Genomic DNA, 14,659 nt, shown 5'->3' with positions numbered 1-14,659 from the left:
AGGTTCTCGTGGAGGTCAGGATATGGAACCTTACATAGACATAAATCATTCCAAGAAATCAAGTTTGACACGCGTGGACTTGAAGAATGATCAAAGAAAACAAAATGTATGTAAGTTGGAAGTGTCCCAGCAAAGGGTCTGATTATATGTAAATAAGGTTGTTCTTTTGTCTCAGTTCAATACATGTGTGACATCTGTGAAGTCAATACTAAAGATACTTTATATAGAGAGAAAACGCTTAAAAAGCATGTTTTTTGTGTTGTTATTGTTAATGTCAGTTAACATAATGGAAAAGAGTGAATACATTGCAAACCCTCAGTCTAAGTGTCCATCCGAATGAAGAGGACTCGAAACTGTATCAGACCTTCTGTCAGCGTTGTCATGTCCCATCTTCTTTTAGCTCTACAACACATGACTATTGATCTTTTCAGCAGTGCAGTTCATTCCTATTGATTTTTTCTGAACTATGATGAATGTCTTCCCTGCTTGGAGGTTACGTTAGGGCAGATGGGACCAAGAGGCTTACATTTGTCACATTTCAAGTGTATCTGTAATTTATGCAAGATGATGTAATTGTTTGCTTTCCTGTGAGTGTAATGTTAGCTGGTCACTGACTGTGTGCGTTTTGCACAACAAATTCTTGGCCTAAGGTTATTGTCAGGCCTTGGTTAAGACGTATGCGGCTCGAGGGTTCTTGTTTTTCTTAACGATACATAGATTGATAGAACTAAGTTTGAAAATTCATAATTCATCAATAATAATAGTATTACTATTATTAAAGTGGAGTCCTTCACAGGAAGACATTGGAATTGGTAGACATTGCTTAGTTTTGCCCCTGGATCAAACCTCATATGACTGTCAATCAAGCCATCCATCACACTTTACAACCTCTCACTATTTGATCATAAATGTGCAGAACAGCCGCTGAGGGCTGACAAAACAGATCTTCCTCAAGTAGTATAAATGGTGTAGGAGTTAGGTTATATGGCTGTGTTTGAGGAGGTAATTCAGGTTGAGGGGTGCTGCTATGGCTTCATTGGCTGTGGGTCACTGGGGGTTTATGATCGGTGGTCTGTACGTTGTTGACTAGAGACCCGCTGACCTTACAGCATTGCTGCCTGTTATTACAGCAGTTTGTGAAAGGATAAACACAAACACTCACATAAACACACAAATACCTGTAATTCACATGGAGAGGCACAACCACACACACACACACACACAAACACACACACCAAAATAGAAACACTGTCCTCGTTGCAGACTTCTTACCTACAAACATACTCCCTACTTACTGTACAATGTACATTGCAGATCAAAGAGTTAGTTTCCGGTAATAGACTTGTGACTTTAATGTCCCTGTCCATAAAGATTTAATGGAGTTTGTGTGATGAAGATAAAGCAGTGCGGCGTAGACTTTGGCTGCACTGTAGGTAGAATGATGTCAGATCTGAACTGTTAAGGGGTGCCACTTGCTGAATGTTTCCTTTTCCTTTGCCCTAAACAGCTTCATCCTGAAAGCAGGAAAGATGTGAATAAATTGGATGGAGTTCTTTATGTAAATGATTACATCACATTTTCATGCATTTATCTCACCCGCTGGCGTGTCTGCCTTTCTCTCCATCTCTCTACAGAGTGCTCAGTTCTACAAGGTCACCACAGAGAACTACCATAAAGCTGCCGACCAAGTGAATGCCAAGTTCAAGTAAGTTACAGTAGACACAGTAGAATTAAAGTAAATCAAAGGCTTTAAATCACATACCAACTGTTTTTTAACCTATTATTTACAGTGACCTCCAAAAATAGAACTTCCATTGTTCCTTTTCTTTCCTTGTTCTTTTTTCTTTTAAATTTCTCATTTTAATGTAGGTATATTAGTTACTTATTTATTTTATTCTGCATCTATTGTAGATTAGTTGTCCATGCGGACCAGTGAACACATTATTGAATTATGCTAGCCACATCCTTAACTACGCCTTTCAATCAGAACCACATTAGTCCGTCCCTTTAGCTGATGTTGATGATGTGGTTCACTGATAAGCCTGATCGCATGTTGATGACAGCTTTTCTCGTGCTCTTTTAATTTAGAAGTTAGTTTAAGAGTATCATTTATTCTGTAAAACTTTATCTCCAGCTAGACCAGGGTCAACCAGGATTAACAAATAAGTTGTAGCAGGTTTATAACATGGGTTGTGTTTTTCCACATCAAGACACAGAGATAACCTCTGTGCTGCAGAAAAGAACTCTACAACAATAGTTTGACTCCTTTGTCCTCCTTTATATTGCAAACTGCTAACCATTAGTCTTGTACTTCAATAAAACCTAATAAGATTTTTGGCGCCTGTTTTTATTCAAAGTGCATTATAGCACAATGAGTGCATGTGAGTTCCTCGCTCTGATAGTGCTGCACTGTAAATAGAAGTTACAGCTACACCTTGCAGTGAAAAGAATGGTTACTTCAGTGAAGCTATTAACAAAGGAGGTAATATTAGGCATCCAAGCGGCCATGGATGTAGCACATATCTGACACATATATGTAACTCAAGAAGATGCAGAATCCCACCCATCCACGTTCCATCTGTCTGCTTAATAAGAGGCCATTAGGCTCCATAGTAATGTAGGGAAAGTGGATGAGGAGCCTGCGGGAGGTGGGGCAAGAATGGGCCCTGGCTCTGAGCTGTCCTCCAGGGAGGCTAGGCTAATTGTGTTAGCTTGTCATTAGCCAGCGCTAACACTGGGATCATTGTCTCCCTCAGAAATGCTGGAAACTGATTAGCCTAGCCCACCGGGGGTTTAGCGCTAGACTTGTGGAAGCCGGAGCTGAGACTTCCCAAATCACATTAAAGGAAAAAAAAAATCCACTGGAATAACATTAGTGCCAAATGACAGTGCTAACTGCAAGTGAACGTTAGGCTAACGTGCGGGTAGTCATGTGATGCAGGCCTTTGCTTGAAGAGCAGTGATTGGCGGATTGGATTATAGAAGGTGCATTAGCAGGGCTGTGATGTATGGATGTGTGTGTGTGCTAATGAAATGGCAGGGAGGTCTGGTGTTACAAGACAGGGGCAGGGATATATTGAGGGGTTCAGAGCAGAAGGTTAATTGGATTTAACAGGGCGTGTTTGGCCCATCCTTGTTTATGTGTGATGGTGTATGTTTGTATGCACTCATATGTTGAACATCTCTCTGTGAACATTATGCATGTGCCTTTCCTCAAAGCTCTCTATCCCCCTCTCTCTTACGACAGAGACCCTACAGAGATAAGATGCTATCTGTGGCCTCTGTTGAATAATAACAGGAAATATTTTTTGTCTCACACAGGCTTTTGATTTCCTCAAAGTAAGAAATGTCCCCCAGAGATTAAAAAAGAGAGAAAAGCTGGGGCCTTATCCATACTTGATAGAATTAACATTTGATATGTTAATTTGAGGATGTTATAAAGTGTGGGAGATGACATCTTTCTTATTAGAATGTCTTCATTTCCCCCCTCTAGCTCATGTCAGTGCCACAGTGAAGAGAGTGAGAGTACTTCAGGGATTGATTAGCTGATATTAGGCTGTGGTTTGTTACACAGTGGTGGAGATGATGTGTGGGACCAGAGGAGGCTGCCTGTCAAGGGTTATAACATCTGTATAATGTGCTTTTTGTTTAAATAGGACTGTTGGTTGGAATTTGTGGGATTTCCAAAAGTACAAAACAGTTTGAAGATGGAACTATCAGGTCTCAAGAGTTGATGGGATTAGGGAGGAATGTCATGGGTATATGCAGCACCTGTTGTTATGCAGGTTCTTTGGGTTGTATGTGATACACACAAGTTATCCATGTAATTTAGAAATAGGTCATGCAAATAGGTTTCAGCAAGTAGACAGTGCGAGTATGTCCCATTCATTGCAGTGGTAAAGTGTGGTCATTTTTCTTGGTGATGTTACAAGAAATAAATTAAAGTGTGAGAGGTCGGAACTTAAGGGAGGGAAGGGTGTGTGTGTATAGTTGTTTGCATATGTGTGCAGTACAGCTGTTCCCTGCCGTTCTACTGCAGTATTCCCGCCAGGGTGTTCTGGGAATGATGGAGCACTCCCAACCGGAACGCTACTGCATCACTGTGACCTCATTCAGCCACAACACACACAAAAAAACACACACTTATATACACACACCCACATATATATGATGAGAGGCACACATCTACATTCTTTCACACTTTCTCAGCTATTATTTTCTACATAAAGCCAGAGAAACACTAATATGAGAGGGAAAAAAAACTAAAATATTTTGGCATTTCTACCTCATGCTTCAAAAACTCACTTTGTGTTTCCCCACAATATTAATGGACACACGAACAATATTATGTGAAGTGAATGTGAACAAATACTGTTAAAATTGTAAAAAAGGCTCTTCTAGTGTTGCTATGAATCATGAACTGCAGATTGTCAACTTGCTCTCAAAGACCTCCAGTTCTTCCACGTATACCTAAATAAACAGTAACAGTAAGTAGCAGATAATGTAAAATACAGTATGTTCGACACGTGCATACACCAAAGCTTTTATTTACAGTCCTCGTGACACTGATTGTAGATAAGAGTTTCCAGTTGCCTATGGAAAGGAGGCTTTCTCTCCCTGTACCTGATTTATATCCTGCCACGTTCACCATTAGTTGTTTATCCAAGTCTGATGCATTGTCACGCTGTCCAGCACTGAATGTGTGACCTTTACTGCACCACGTGTACATAAGAGTGCGTACGCGTGTGTGCGCTATTGTATGTGACGATGAATGAGTTCGAGTGTGCTAACATACACACATATGTATGTGGATATGTGCTTTGGAGTGTGTGTGTGTGTGTGTGTGTGTGCAGTGGCCCGACTGGCTGCATTGACCAGATGGAGCTTTAGTTTGAAATGCAAGATGACAGGCATGAAGGAAAATGATAGATGTGAGATTATACGAAAAGGTGGGATGGGGAATGAAAGACCAGCGGCGTAGTCCTAAGCCTCCTGTCAGAGCTAACCTTTGGTGTGGCCTTGAGCTTCTTTGTTGAAGCTGGTCACTCTGTGTTTCTCCGGGGTCCCTGCAGAATTGAGATGGCACAGGGACATCTTATGTTGGTGAATGGGTGGGTCTGACAAAGCTATGTAACACTGAAGGATTAAGACCCATCATCTCAAATGTCTCCTTTCCCCTTCTCAGGTCTCAAAATCTTGGATTCCTCTAAGCTTTCAGCCTTGATAGTGACATATGTGATAAGATCAGAAGAGGCAATGTATTTTCACGCTTTTATGTTTGTGACTGAGGCTGCATTTGAGTGTCTTAAGCCAAGCATTTTTGGTTTCTCCCCTATACAGTCGGCCATAGAGAATAAAATAAAATTTTTGTCTGTCACTTCACTGTCACTTCTCTCCTCCCTCCGACTACACACTCGCTGCCTTTGTCTGTTTTTATTTATTTTTTTATTTTTTTATTTTTTTTATAGCTCTTTGGAATAAATCTTTTTTTAATTTAATCCAGTTGACAATAACAGCAGCCGCGGTCCTCGCTTCGTCTCCCCGCACACACGCTAAGGTGGAATGAGGAGGCGTGGAGAAAAACTTGTTGAATGTAAATGGCTTGTTGTTTTTCTTCATAACACTGTAGTGCTGCGCTGCCTTGGTCAAGAGACCACTCCTGACGTGGGAGAAAGTAGAGCCCACTCATCCCTCTTTCTGCCCCTTATAACCGGAATCATTTTGCAGTAAACAACTTAAGCAACCTCTCATCTGCTTTATTTATGTCTTCATTAATACATTGCGCAATATTACCAGCAAACGCTTTTGTAATCAAGTTGCTTGTTAAGTTTTCAGTGCAGCATGTTTTCAAAACAATTAATTGTCAAATGAACTTTGATGCCTTGGTCTAATTGCAGTAAGCAAAGACTGGTCAAGTTCACTTAAGACCACATGTTTCTGCAAACCATTGCTTCGTGTGGTGAAAGTTGTGGACACAAAATACAGAAATGCTGTGCAACCTAATGCAATCCACAACATAGACCACAAAAAAGCATTGCAGGTCTATTGCGTTTGTTTTATCTTTAACATTTCTGAAGAGGATAAATATACTGGAGAAAATCCAACAGCTTTCCTGCAAAATCCACGTGCTCCTACAAAATGTAGATAAGGTGTAGAGGCATTCCATTTTCTTGGCAGTGCTCCTGTTAGTTTAAGGGAATAATACTGATGTCCCAAAATTAATGAAGTAATGATTTATTGATGCTTAATGCGGCAAGCAGCACTTTTTAATTACTAAAGATGACAGGAATTAATTTAGCAGGAAAGTAATTGTGAAGTAGCCTCTCCGATCACAAAGTAGTTGTGGTCGGAGAGGTGTTTTCCTCTCAAGTAGTCTTCAGCGAGGCAGGGCAGGCTGAGCAACGCGTTGACCCTCCTGTCAGGTGAGGGTGAACCACAATTCCGTAGCTAGGCAACCCGGGCGAAAGGACAAGATGGTGGTCAGCCAAGGAGACAGAAGTCAATAACTGCTTTAAAAGCTCTTCTTTTGGCCTTAAGAGCTTCGCTGTGCTGGCTGTAAAAAGCACACACAATTCGAAGGACCTGCGTGGGCACGCACATGGACACACGATGCACGTACACACCTTTTAGTGGCTGATTTAGTGACTTTGGTGCATTAGAAATGGTTGGGAAAGCCACTCAAAGCTTTTATAGCTTTTCTGTATTATTTGGTTGTTTTTCTTGAACAGCACAGTGAAATGAATGATGGAACAGAAAATAAGCATTTGTTGGATATGCAGAAAATGTGGATCGCATATTTACCGATCACTAAGCACCGCCACACACACCGTTTTGGATGAACTTGTAATTTCAAGGTTTCTCTCACAAATAAGGATTCCTGAATCAGTGAACATCAGCTGCATGCTTCAGTATGCTTGTGAAAGATCTCAAACGTGTTCATCTTCTTTTGCTTGAGACCAGAGACCAGACCTCTTGTAAGAGTGTGTGTAAAGAGAGGTCAGATAGGACATACATTACCTTCTTTTTCCTCTCAACTACTCATCCTTCTTTGTCTCCCTCACTGCTCACTTAGAATCCGTGTTTTCTGTCATAATTTAAATCTCTCACTCGCTTTGTTATCATCCGCTTTTGCCTCCCTCACTCGCTCACTTATACTCTCTCGCTCTCTTTCTCTTGCTCTCTCTCCATTCTTTGGCAGTCTTTCTTGATTCAGTCTTTTTTTCTGTCCCTTCCTCCCTCTGTGGCTCTCTCTGTCGCTCTCATTCGATCTCTTATTCATGCTGATGGATTTCACTGCAGGGGGTCACTCAGGTCTGCTTTTAAAAAGCTGCGTGAGCAAAATGTGTGTCATTTTTCTCCTTAACTGGATCATTTGTATTTATTTACCTCCCTCGGTTCAGACGCCTGCCTTAACTAGAGAGAACATGAGGGCTTTTTAAGGGGGAACCGGCACCCACCCCTTAACCCTATTAACCCCTGAGTGGACCCAAATGATGATAAATAGACAATGTGGTGATTGGGAACTCAATCTGGTGGCAAGCGAGGGTAATCCATACTGTACATGGAGCTACACGAGTTAGAGATTGGGGGGGGGGGGATAAAAACTGGCAACATGTGTGAAGTCTGACCAAATCAGACCATAAAACGGCTTCTTCATGTTCTTGGTCAAGTGCTTTTTAATGAAAATGGAATGATAAGTCCATTAGTAAAGTCGTGTGATGGCACACCAAATGGGTTCTTCGAGGGATAGGGTTGCTTGGCATTTACGTTCAGAACATTCATACAACATGAGGAAAGCAGCAACTTCCCAGAATCCACTACAACAACTTCAAAAATACAGTGTATTGTTTAAAAAAACAAAAAAACAAGATAAATGCATTTGACACCTTTTGTCTTTGTCAAAAGCTTAAGTAGTGTAGAGAATGTAGAGAAGTGTATTGAACCTTAATGTTTTTGGTGCCTAACAAATTGCTTCCATAAAACCAAATATAAAATCATGTCAGTTTTTATATTTATACAGTCTATACAGTATACAACACCCTCTATCCTTAGACCCTCAGTTTTGTCAAGTACCAAAAGCTGGAGGCAAATACCTGGTCAGACTGGTAACCTTGTTTACCTATTCATAAATCAATTTTGATCAGGATGGCAAGAGTCTGTGTTTTATAGAGAAACAATTCTAGCTTGCTTTAATTTATGTATGGTTTTTATGATCACCAGGAGCACCAAAGTGACACCAAACTGCTCCGATTTTGAAGAAACAGTAAAGTTAAGGTATTAAAAAAGGTTTGGGTATTTGTACCAAAAACCTTATACTATTGTTTTGGCACTAATATCAAATGTTTTCAAATGACATCCATAGACATTCTGCTATCCACCAATAATAGAGTGATTAGCACCAGACACGAGTCTTTTCAAAGAATATTATTTTGCAGCACACACTTTAATTTATCTTCTGTTCATTTTTGTTTTGTTTTGCTGGTTGCAGCCATTACTTATTTATGAATGCACATCCACTGCTTGCAATGTTAGTATTCCAGGAAACTTTCCTGGAGCCAGTTTTTGCAATCAATAATTCTTTTTACAGGGGACAGTTTAATGCTATCCAGTATTGGAATGGAAAATGTCTTTCTGTCTATACGCCTGCGTGTCCCTTTTGGGCACTTGTGTGTGTCTTTGTTCGTAGTTCTCTAATTATGACAGATGAACGTACATGTTTCCAGATGTGTCTCACACTTTGTTCAACTATTGAAGCATGTTGTATCCTTAACGGAGATCTATGAATGTAATTTTAGTGCAAAGCTCTACATTGTTACAGCAGATGGTAGCCGTGGTCAATATATGTTGGATTGAAAAATGTACTGAACACTGTTCCTCGCTCAGTTCATTGGCGTAGCACATGCATATTATATGAAAATCCTGACATCGATCTGAATACGTCTCCCGGCTTGCAGTCAATATGTTCTTTGAAGAATGTAGTCGTAGCCATAAACCAGAATATGTCCCCTCCATGGAAATGTGCTGACTTGTGCAGCGGGAGACTTGAAAGAAAGGATTGTATTAAATGATATAGGGACACCTTGAGGAGGGAGACGGGCAGTGAGAGGGAGTGGTAATCTGTTCTGCTTTATTACATGTTAAATGGGACACATTCACCCTCTCGTATCATTTCTGCCCTTCCTCTCAACCTCGTTTTCTGTTCTCTCCTTAAAGAAAACTTAAGAAAGGGAGTGAACAGAGAGCTTCAGGAGTGTTTTGTGGAGGGTCGTCTCCACATCTTTCGTCTCCACTCTTCTTTCTCTACAGTCATCCCTCTTCGTCTCTACACTTTTTTTTTTTGCGTGTCCTCGAACGCAAAACACATTCTGTCTCAGTTTCTCTAATAAAGCCTCTTTTCTCTATGGAGTGTCCCCCTCTCTCTGTCACATCAGTCTCCCCTCCTCTTTGTCCTATTCTCTCTTTCCCTCTCTCTGCTTTGTGATTTATTACGCGGCGCAGAGAAACTGGAATGTGGATATATAAACCAACCTTACATTCCTATCAGTGGATCAAGGCAATAGGGACTTGCTTGGTTTTTGTGTGTGGTTGGGTGGGGTTGATAAGGTGGTGTTATAGTGACCTTTATACTGCTACTGATGTCACAAGGCTAGACCCCTATATGACTGTTTAGATTTACTGTCTCTGGGGTAGAGGGGTGTAACACGCACACACACACACAATAACCAACTTTATCGGGCTAGATTTCTCTATTTGTTTCATTGTATTAAATATCCATGAACCTCCTGGGATTGAGTGAGGGAATAAAGGAGAGATGAATACGGGGGAGAGAGAGAAGGTGGAAGAGGGGGTTATGGGACATTTATTGGCAATAGCTGCTTCTATAACCTGTAGAATAATCTATTGGAGTGTGTGTGTGGGGATTTATACTGCAGCGTTATAATTTTTGCCTGTGCGTGACTGTGGATAGCATGTGTTGTTTAATGACGAGCAAGGGTGCGTTTATCTGTCCATGTTGTGCGATGTGTATGTGATGGCTATACAGGTAGAGCAGCAGTGTCACCAGAAGGACTTTCCCTAAATGGGGTCACAAGAAGGGGTCAGGAAATTTTAAAAAAACTACAACTAAAATCTGCCGCAAAAGAAACATGTTTATCAGATTCTGTTTAGTTTTACATACTCAACACTCTTATTCAAATTAAACAGTCTAAGAAGGAAAAACAGTCTTCATTTGAACTGCTCACAGCTCAGGGACATGCAGGGTCATAAGTAGACATTTGCTTTATTTAAAGGGGTCAAAAGCAAAAGAGTTTGCGAACCACTGGCCAATACAAAGACTGTGTCTTCTTCTACTGATAACAGACCCAAATACATCCCAACCTGTTATACAAAACTCAGTTTCTAAACAAATTCAAAATGCCTTTTTTCATTTCCTGTAAATCATAGCTAAAAACAAGGTTTTGCTTTGGGAATGCGATGCAGTCTCGATGTTTATGAATGCCTTACTGCTCAGGTTACATGGGAACTCGATGATTCATAGTTGTTTTTGACTGTATTTATAATTATACCGTATGATTCCCACAATGGAAGCATCTACTGTGTATCCACTCTGCAGTGTTTTTTTTGTAGTGGTATTTGATATAGCTATATAGGGAGGTATTGTCGGTGCAAATTGTAATTAAATTCAAGGATCAAGATACCCCCTAGCCTGCCTAAAGCTGAGTGCAATAACTGTGTACTTCTATAACTAGCCTGAAAGAATTCGGTGATTACCTGAGGCCAATGACTGACTTGAAAAACAAAAGGCTTCTCTTTTCAGATAGTATTTGTTAGTTTTGAAATGACCACATTCAAATGTGTTACATTAATATATTATGAGCTCTGCTATATTTTATGTCATGACTTTATGTTACCGTGCTAAAAATGTAGGTCCATTTCATACATTAAAGGCAAAGAAGGGTAATATTCTAGCGGTTATGGTTTATAGCGTATTCGTGTTATGACATGTCTGTCGTTTTTTCCCCATCTGCTCACCCTGCTGCATAAGCAGTGCAGCAGTCATGCTTTAGTAAATGACACCAGGGCTCCTAATGTAAAACTGAGGAGGAGGGAGGGTTGTAGTCCTTTCCCTACCAGATCTGTTTGGTTGGTGGCAGGAACTTAATGTTAATGATAGATGATAGAGGATGAAGTGCGCCGAGTGTATGTGACAGTGTTATTGTCTCCATGATTAACTCAACCACTGTCTCAGCCCCTTCTCCAGAAAGAGAGCAGGCAAAAATAGAAGTACCAGTGTCTAGTTGCTCATCAAGAAATGCTCTTGTTTTCTATCCTCATCCCCACAATCCTCTCTTTCTCCTTCCCCTCCTCTCTCTGTCTCTATCTCTCACTCTCTCTCTCTCTCTCTCCCAGGCCATTACTGGGGTGATAAACACTGTGGTTTGTATCAGCAGGATGCACCTGGCATTAACGCGAATGCTAAAGAAAGTAATTAGTGGGTGTATGTGGCTCCCCTCGTCCCTGTAGATGCCCATAGGCGGTGTAATAAATGAGCGCCAGGATCCATAGGAATAGGCTGGCAGTGATTTCTACTGGTACTGCTGTCATCGTTCAATACCCTGACGCAGAGCAATGGTCTTGTCATGCCTCCTAGCAAATGACTGAATTTCTCCCCTGTGGATCCACAAATACAGAACCTTCTCCACACCCAACAGCATAATGTTTCAGTCTGTGCTCAAAGTGGTAAGGCACACTGTGGAATCAACCAAAATTAGAAGAAATTGTTCCACATTTTATGAAATATGCTTATTAGTTTGCTTGAGTTACATAAGAAGATGGATACCTCTCCCATGTCGGCACAGTAAATTTAGAAGGTACAACCAGCAGCTGGTTATCTTAGCTTAGCATAAAGAATGGAAACAGGGGGGAAGAGCTAGCCTGACTCAGTCAAAAAGATGACAAAATCCACCTGTACCAATAAAGCTCACTAATCTTGTTTGTTTAATTTGTACTGAAACTCAGGTGTAAAAATTACAAGTTGCATTGATGACAACACTCGAGGAAGCCCCGGTGCCCGACCAAGAAATGGTCCTGCTTCTAGTCTCTGGCTAAGCTAAGCTAACGCTCTCCTAGATGTATCTTCATATTTACCATAAAAAAAACTATTCCTTTAAGTGTCCAAATTGACTATTTTCGTTCTTTGCAGTATTCCACACTACCATTTTAAATAGAATTTTTCTTACCCTGTTTGGCCTCTGAGCACTGGATTCGATGGTTAATGATTAACTGCATTGATTCATCGCACTACTGTGGAAGTTGTTGAAGGTGTGGAAAGCAACTCTCATGTTGTCACAAATTGTCACTGACCTGCACTTACAAGGACTATAGATTTTTCCATCCTCCCTAACAAATATGACCATGTGGTGATGCACTTATGTACACATCTCCACTGCACCAGCTTCCTGCTGCATTTCACCCTGGGTAATGACCCATGCGACCAATCCCCTGCTTTGTATCCAACGGAGGGGTGGGGGGGTAATTTCTCACTCCAGGGGGCAAATCAAACATCTGATTCTGCCTGCAGGGGCAATACTCCTTTGAGATCTCCGGAGTTGCTGATTGGCAAAAATCTCTTTCACACCCGTGCAAGGCGTTCAGTGAGGCAGATGGGTTGTCCTGAGCACTGGTGTGAACAAAACGATGACACCACCATTAGCATAATAGCCCTAGCATGTGCATGTGTCATCATTATGGGTTTTTATGGGGTGTGTGAAGAGACGGACAAAAGCAGTTAACGTCGAGCAAGACACCAGGGCTGGTGGTACATCCTACTTCTTAGATTGGCTGACGGACCAACCCTTGCATACATCTAACGTGAGTAAGAGTCCCATTTAAATGCACTGAAGTTTAGCATTTACCATTAGAAGTGCTAGAATCTGGATCATACCAGCTAAGACGGCAGCACCAAAGATGCAGCAGACCTCAAGGACATACTTGAGCGTGCAAAGCTAGTGATGTGTACCCTATAACCAGACTAATTTGCATTCAAAGTCTACAACAACAACCTTCTCTTGGATGCTAAAAGATTGAATGTCTATTTAGACCAGTGCAAGTTGACAGCTACCCAGTATTTAATGGTTGGCACACTCATGGAGCCTTCCTGCATCAATGGATGGATTCACTGGTGCCCAGTAGAGTGATCAATACTCTCCTGTGAGGCCTTTAAAGGATTTTTAAGGGTAAGACATAACAACCAGTTTACCAGAATGGTATGCTTAGCTTGTTAGTAATTTTAAGTACATTATCATCATCACATTGCAACAAGTAAGCCTTATTGTTTGTCTACATAAAACCAATGCCATTTACGCATTGATTTGCTGTGTTAGCTTCTCTTCTATGCAGTCCCATAGCACTGATGAATGTCCCTTTTAAGATGATGAAGCCATTGTTGGAAGCTTTAATTGTCCCTTTTTTAGAAAGTATGCAAGCCTTTCTGTCGATATGTTTTAATGCAAACGCTGACAAGGTCATCACAGCAGGTTTTGGGGGCTGGATTGACCTTTGACTTTCTTTCCAGCCAATACAGTATATTTGATTCTTGCTTCAGGTGTTTTGTACCAGAATGACAGTAACAGAAAAGGCAGGGGGTGTACACAAACTGCTGATTGCAGTATAGCTCATTTGGCTCTCTTGAGACAAAAAGGAGCAGCGATATTCTCATTTTACAACAATATGTCTTTTTCCGTCTTTTGTTCTAGATTTCTATATCTCATACTCATTTTGTCAACTCTATCTGCATTGCCCATCTTCTATGTACTCTTCAATTTGTGTCCACCTCTGACTCTTTTGTCACTCACGCATTTTTCACTCAGTCCTTTTCAGTCAACACTTGTATCCCTTTCTCTTATCTCTCTTCCCTCACACTGTTCCTCCTGCCACATCCTCCCTTCCACTTTTACACCAAATTCTCCCCCGTTTTCACACAGTTTCTCTCCCGTTCTCACCCCCACAGGCGGTATGAGATGTACCCTGTGTGCGCAGATCTGCAGGGCGAGATCCTCACATGCTACAGAGAGAACATTGGGAAAACCCTTAACTGCTCCAACATAGCATCCCTTTACCTACAGTGTGTCAACAATACCAAACAGGTGCGTATTTACTGAACTAAGCTGTGTCACTTTTCAGATCTCATTTGGACATAATTTGCTACACTTACTAGCATCGTTTGCATATGAATATTATGTGTATGTGTACTGCATGCTTGTTAAGTGAAATAAATGAGCATTTCCATGGTGCAACGGTATTCTTTGTACCATGAAACCCTTACAAATTTTTTCTCCTTTGTAAAGAATGAAAAGTATGTGCATGTTCCCTCATGGACAGATGATATGTAAGTTGTAGCACCTCCTAATCCTGTAGTGTAGCTTTCAGTTGACTTGATTGTGTGTATTACAAAGTAGCCCTGTGTGTGTTAGCTACAGAATGCGTCATTGGGCTCATAGATGTGTATGTAAGTTACAATACAGCAGTCCTTCCCTTTCTGAATGTCTGAATGAATTAATATAACATACACACTAGCATCCATTTACATGCGCCGCCTTTTTGCTTTTAGACAGGAGAATATAATTTCCACTGGGCTACTGGCGCCTGAATAAAGCTCACT

General features: G+C 41.0%; 1 protein-coding gene across 4 annotated transcripts in view; it reads left to right on the top strand.

Annotated features, from left to right (window-relative positions):
• The window catches only part of chchd3a (coiled-coil-helix-coiled-coil-helix domain containing 3a), a 71,024-nt gene that overhangs the window by 52,575 nt on the left and 3,790 nt on the right, over positions 1–14,659 (top strand). For all 4 annotated transcript variants that reach the window (XM_046072389.1, XM_046072387.1, XM_046072388.1 and 1 more), the window contains 2 exons: positions 1,635–1,705; positions 14,009–14,144. In XM_046072389.1, coding sequence (XP_045928345.1) covers positions 1,635–1,705; positions 14,009–14,144 — 207 coding nt within the window. The remainder of the gene's footprint in view (positions 1–1,634; positions 1,706–14,008; positions 14,145–14,659) is intronic.

The sequence above is a fragment of the Micropterus dolomieu genome, linkage group LG16 (assembly GCF_021292245.1).
Source record: "Micropterus dolomieu isolate WLL.071019.BEF.003 ecotype Adirondacks linkage group LG16, ASM2129224v1, whole genome shotgun sequence".
Classification (NCBI taxonomy): Eukaryota; Metazoa; Chordata; class Actinopteri; order Centrarchiformes; family Centrarchidae; genus Micropterus; species Micropterus dolomieu.
This window is presented reverse-complemented; position numbering and strand designations above follow the sequence as displayed.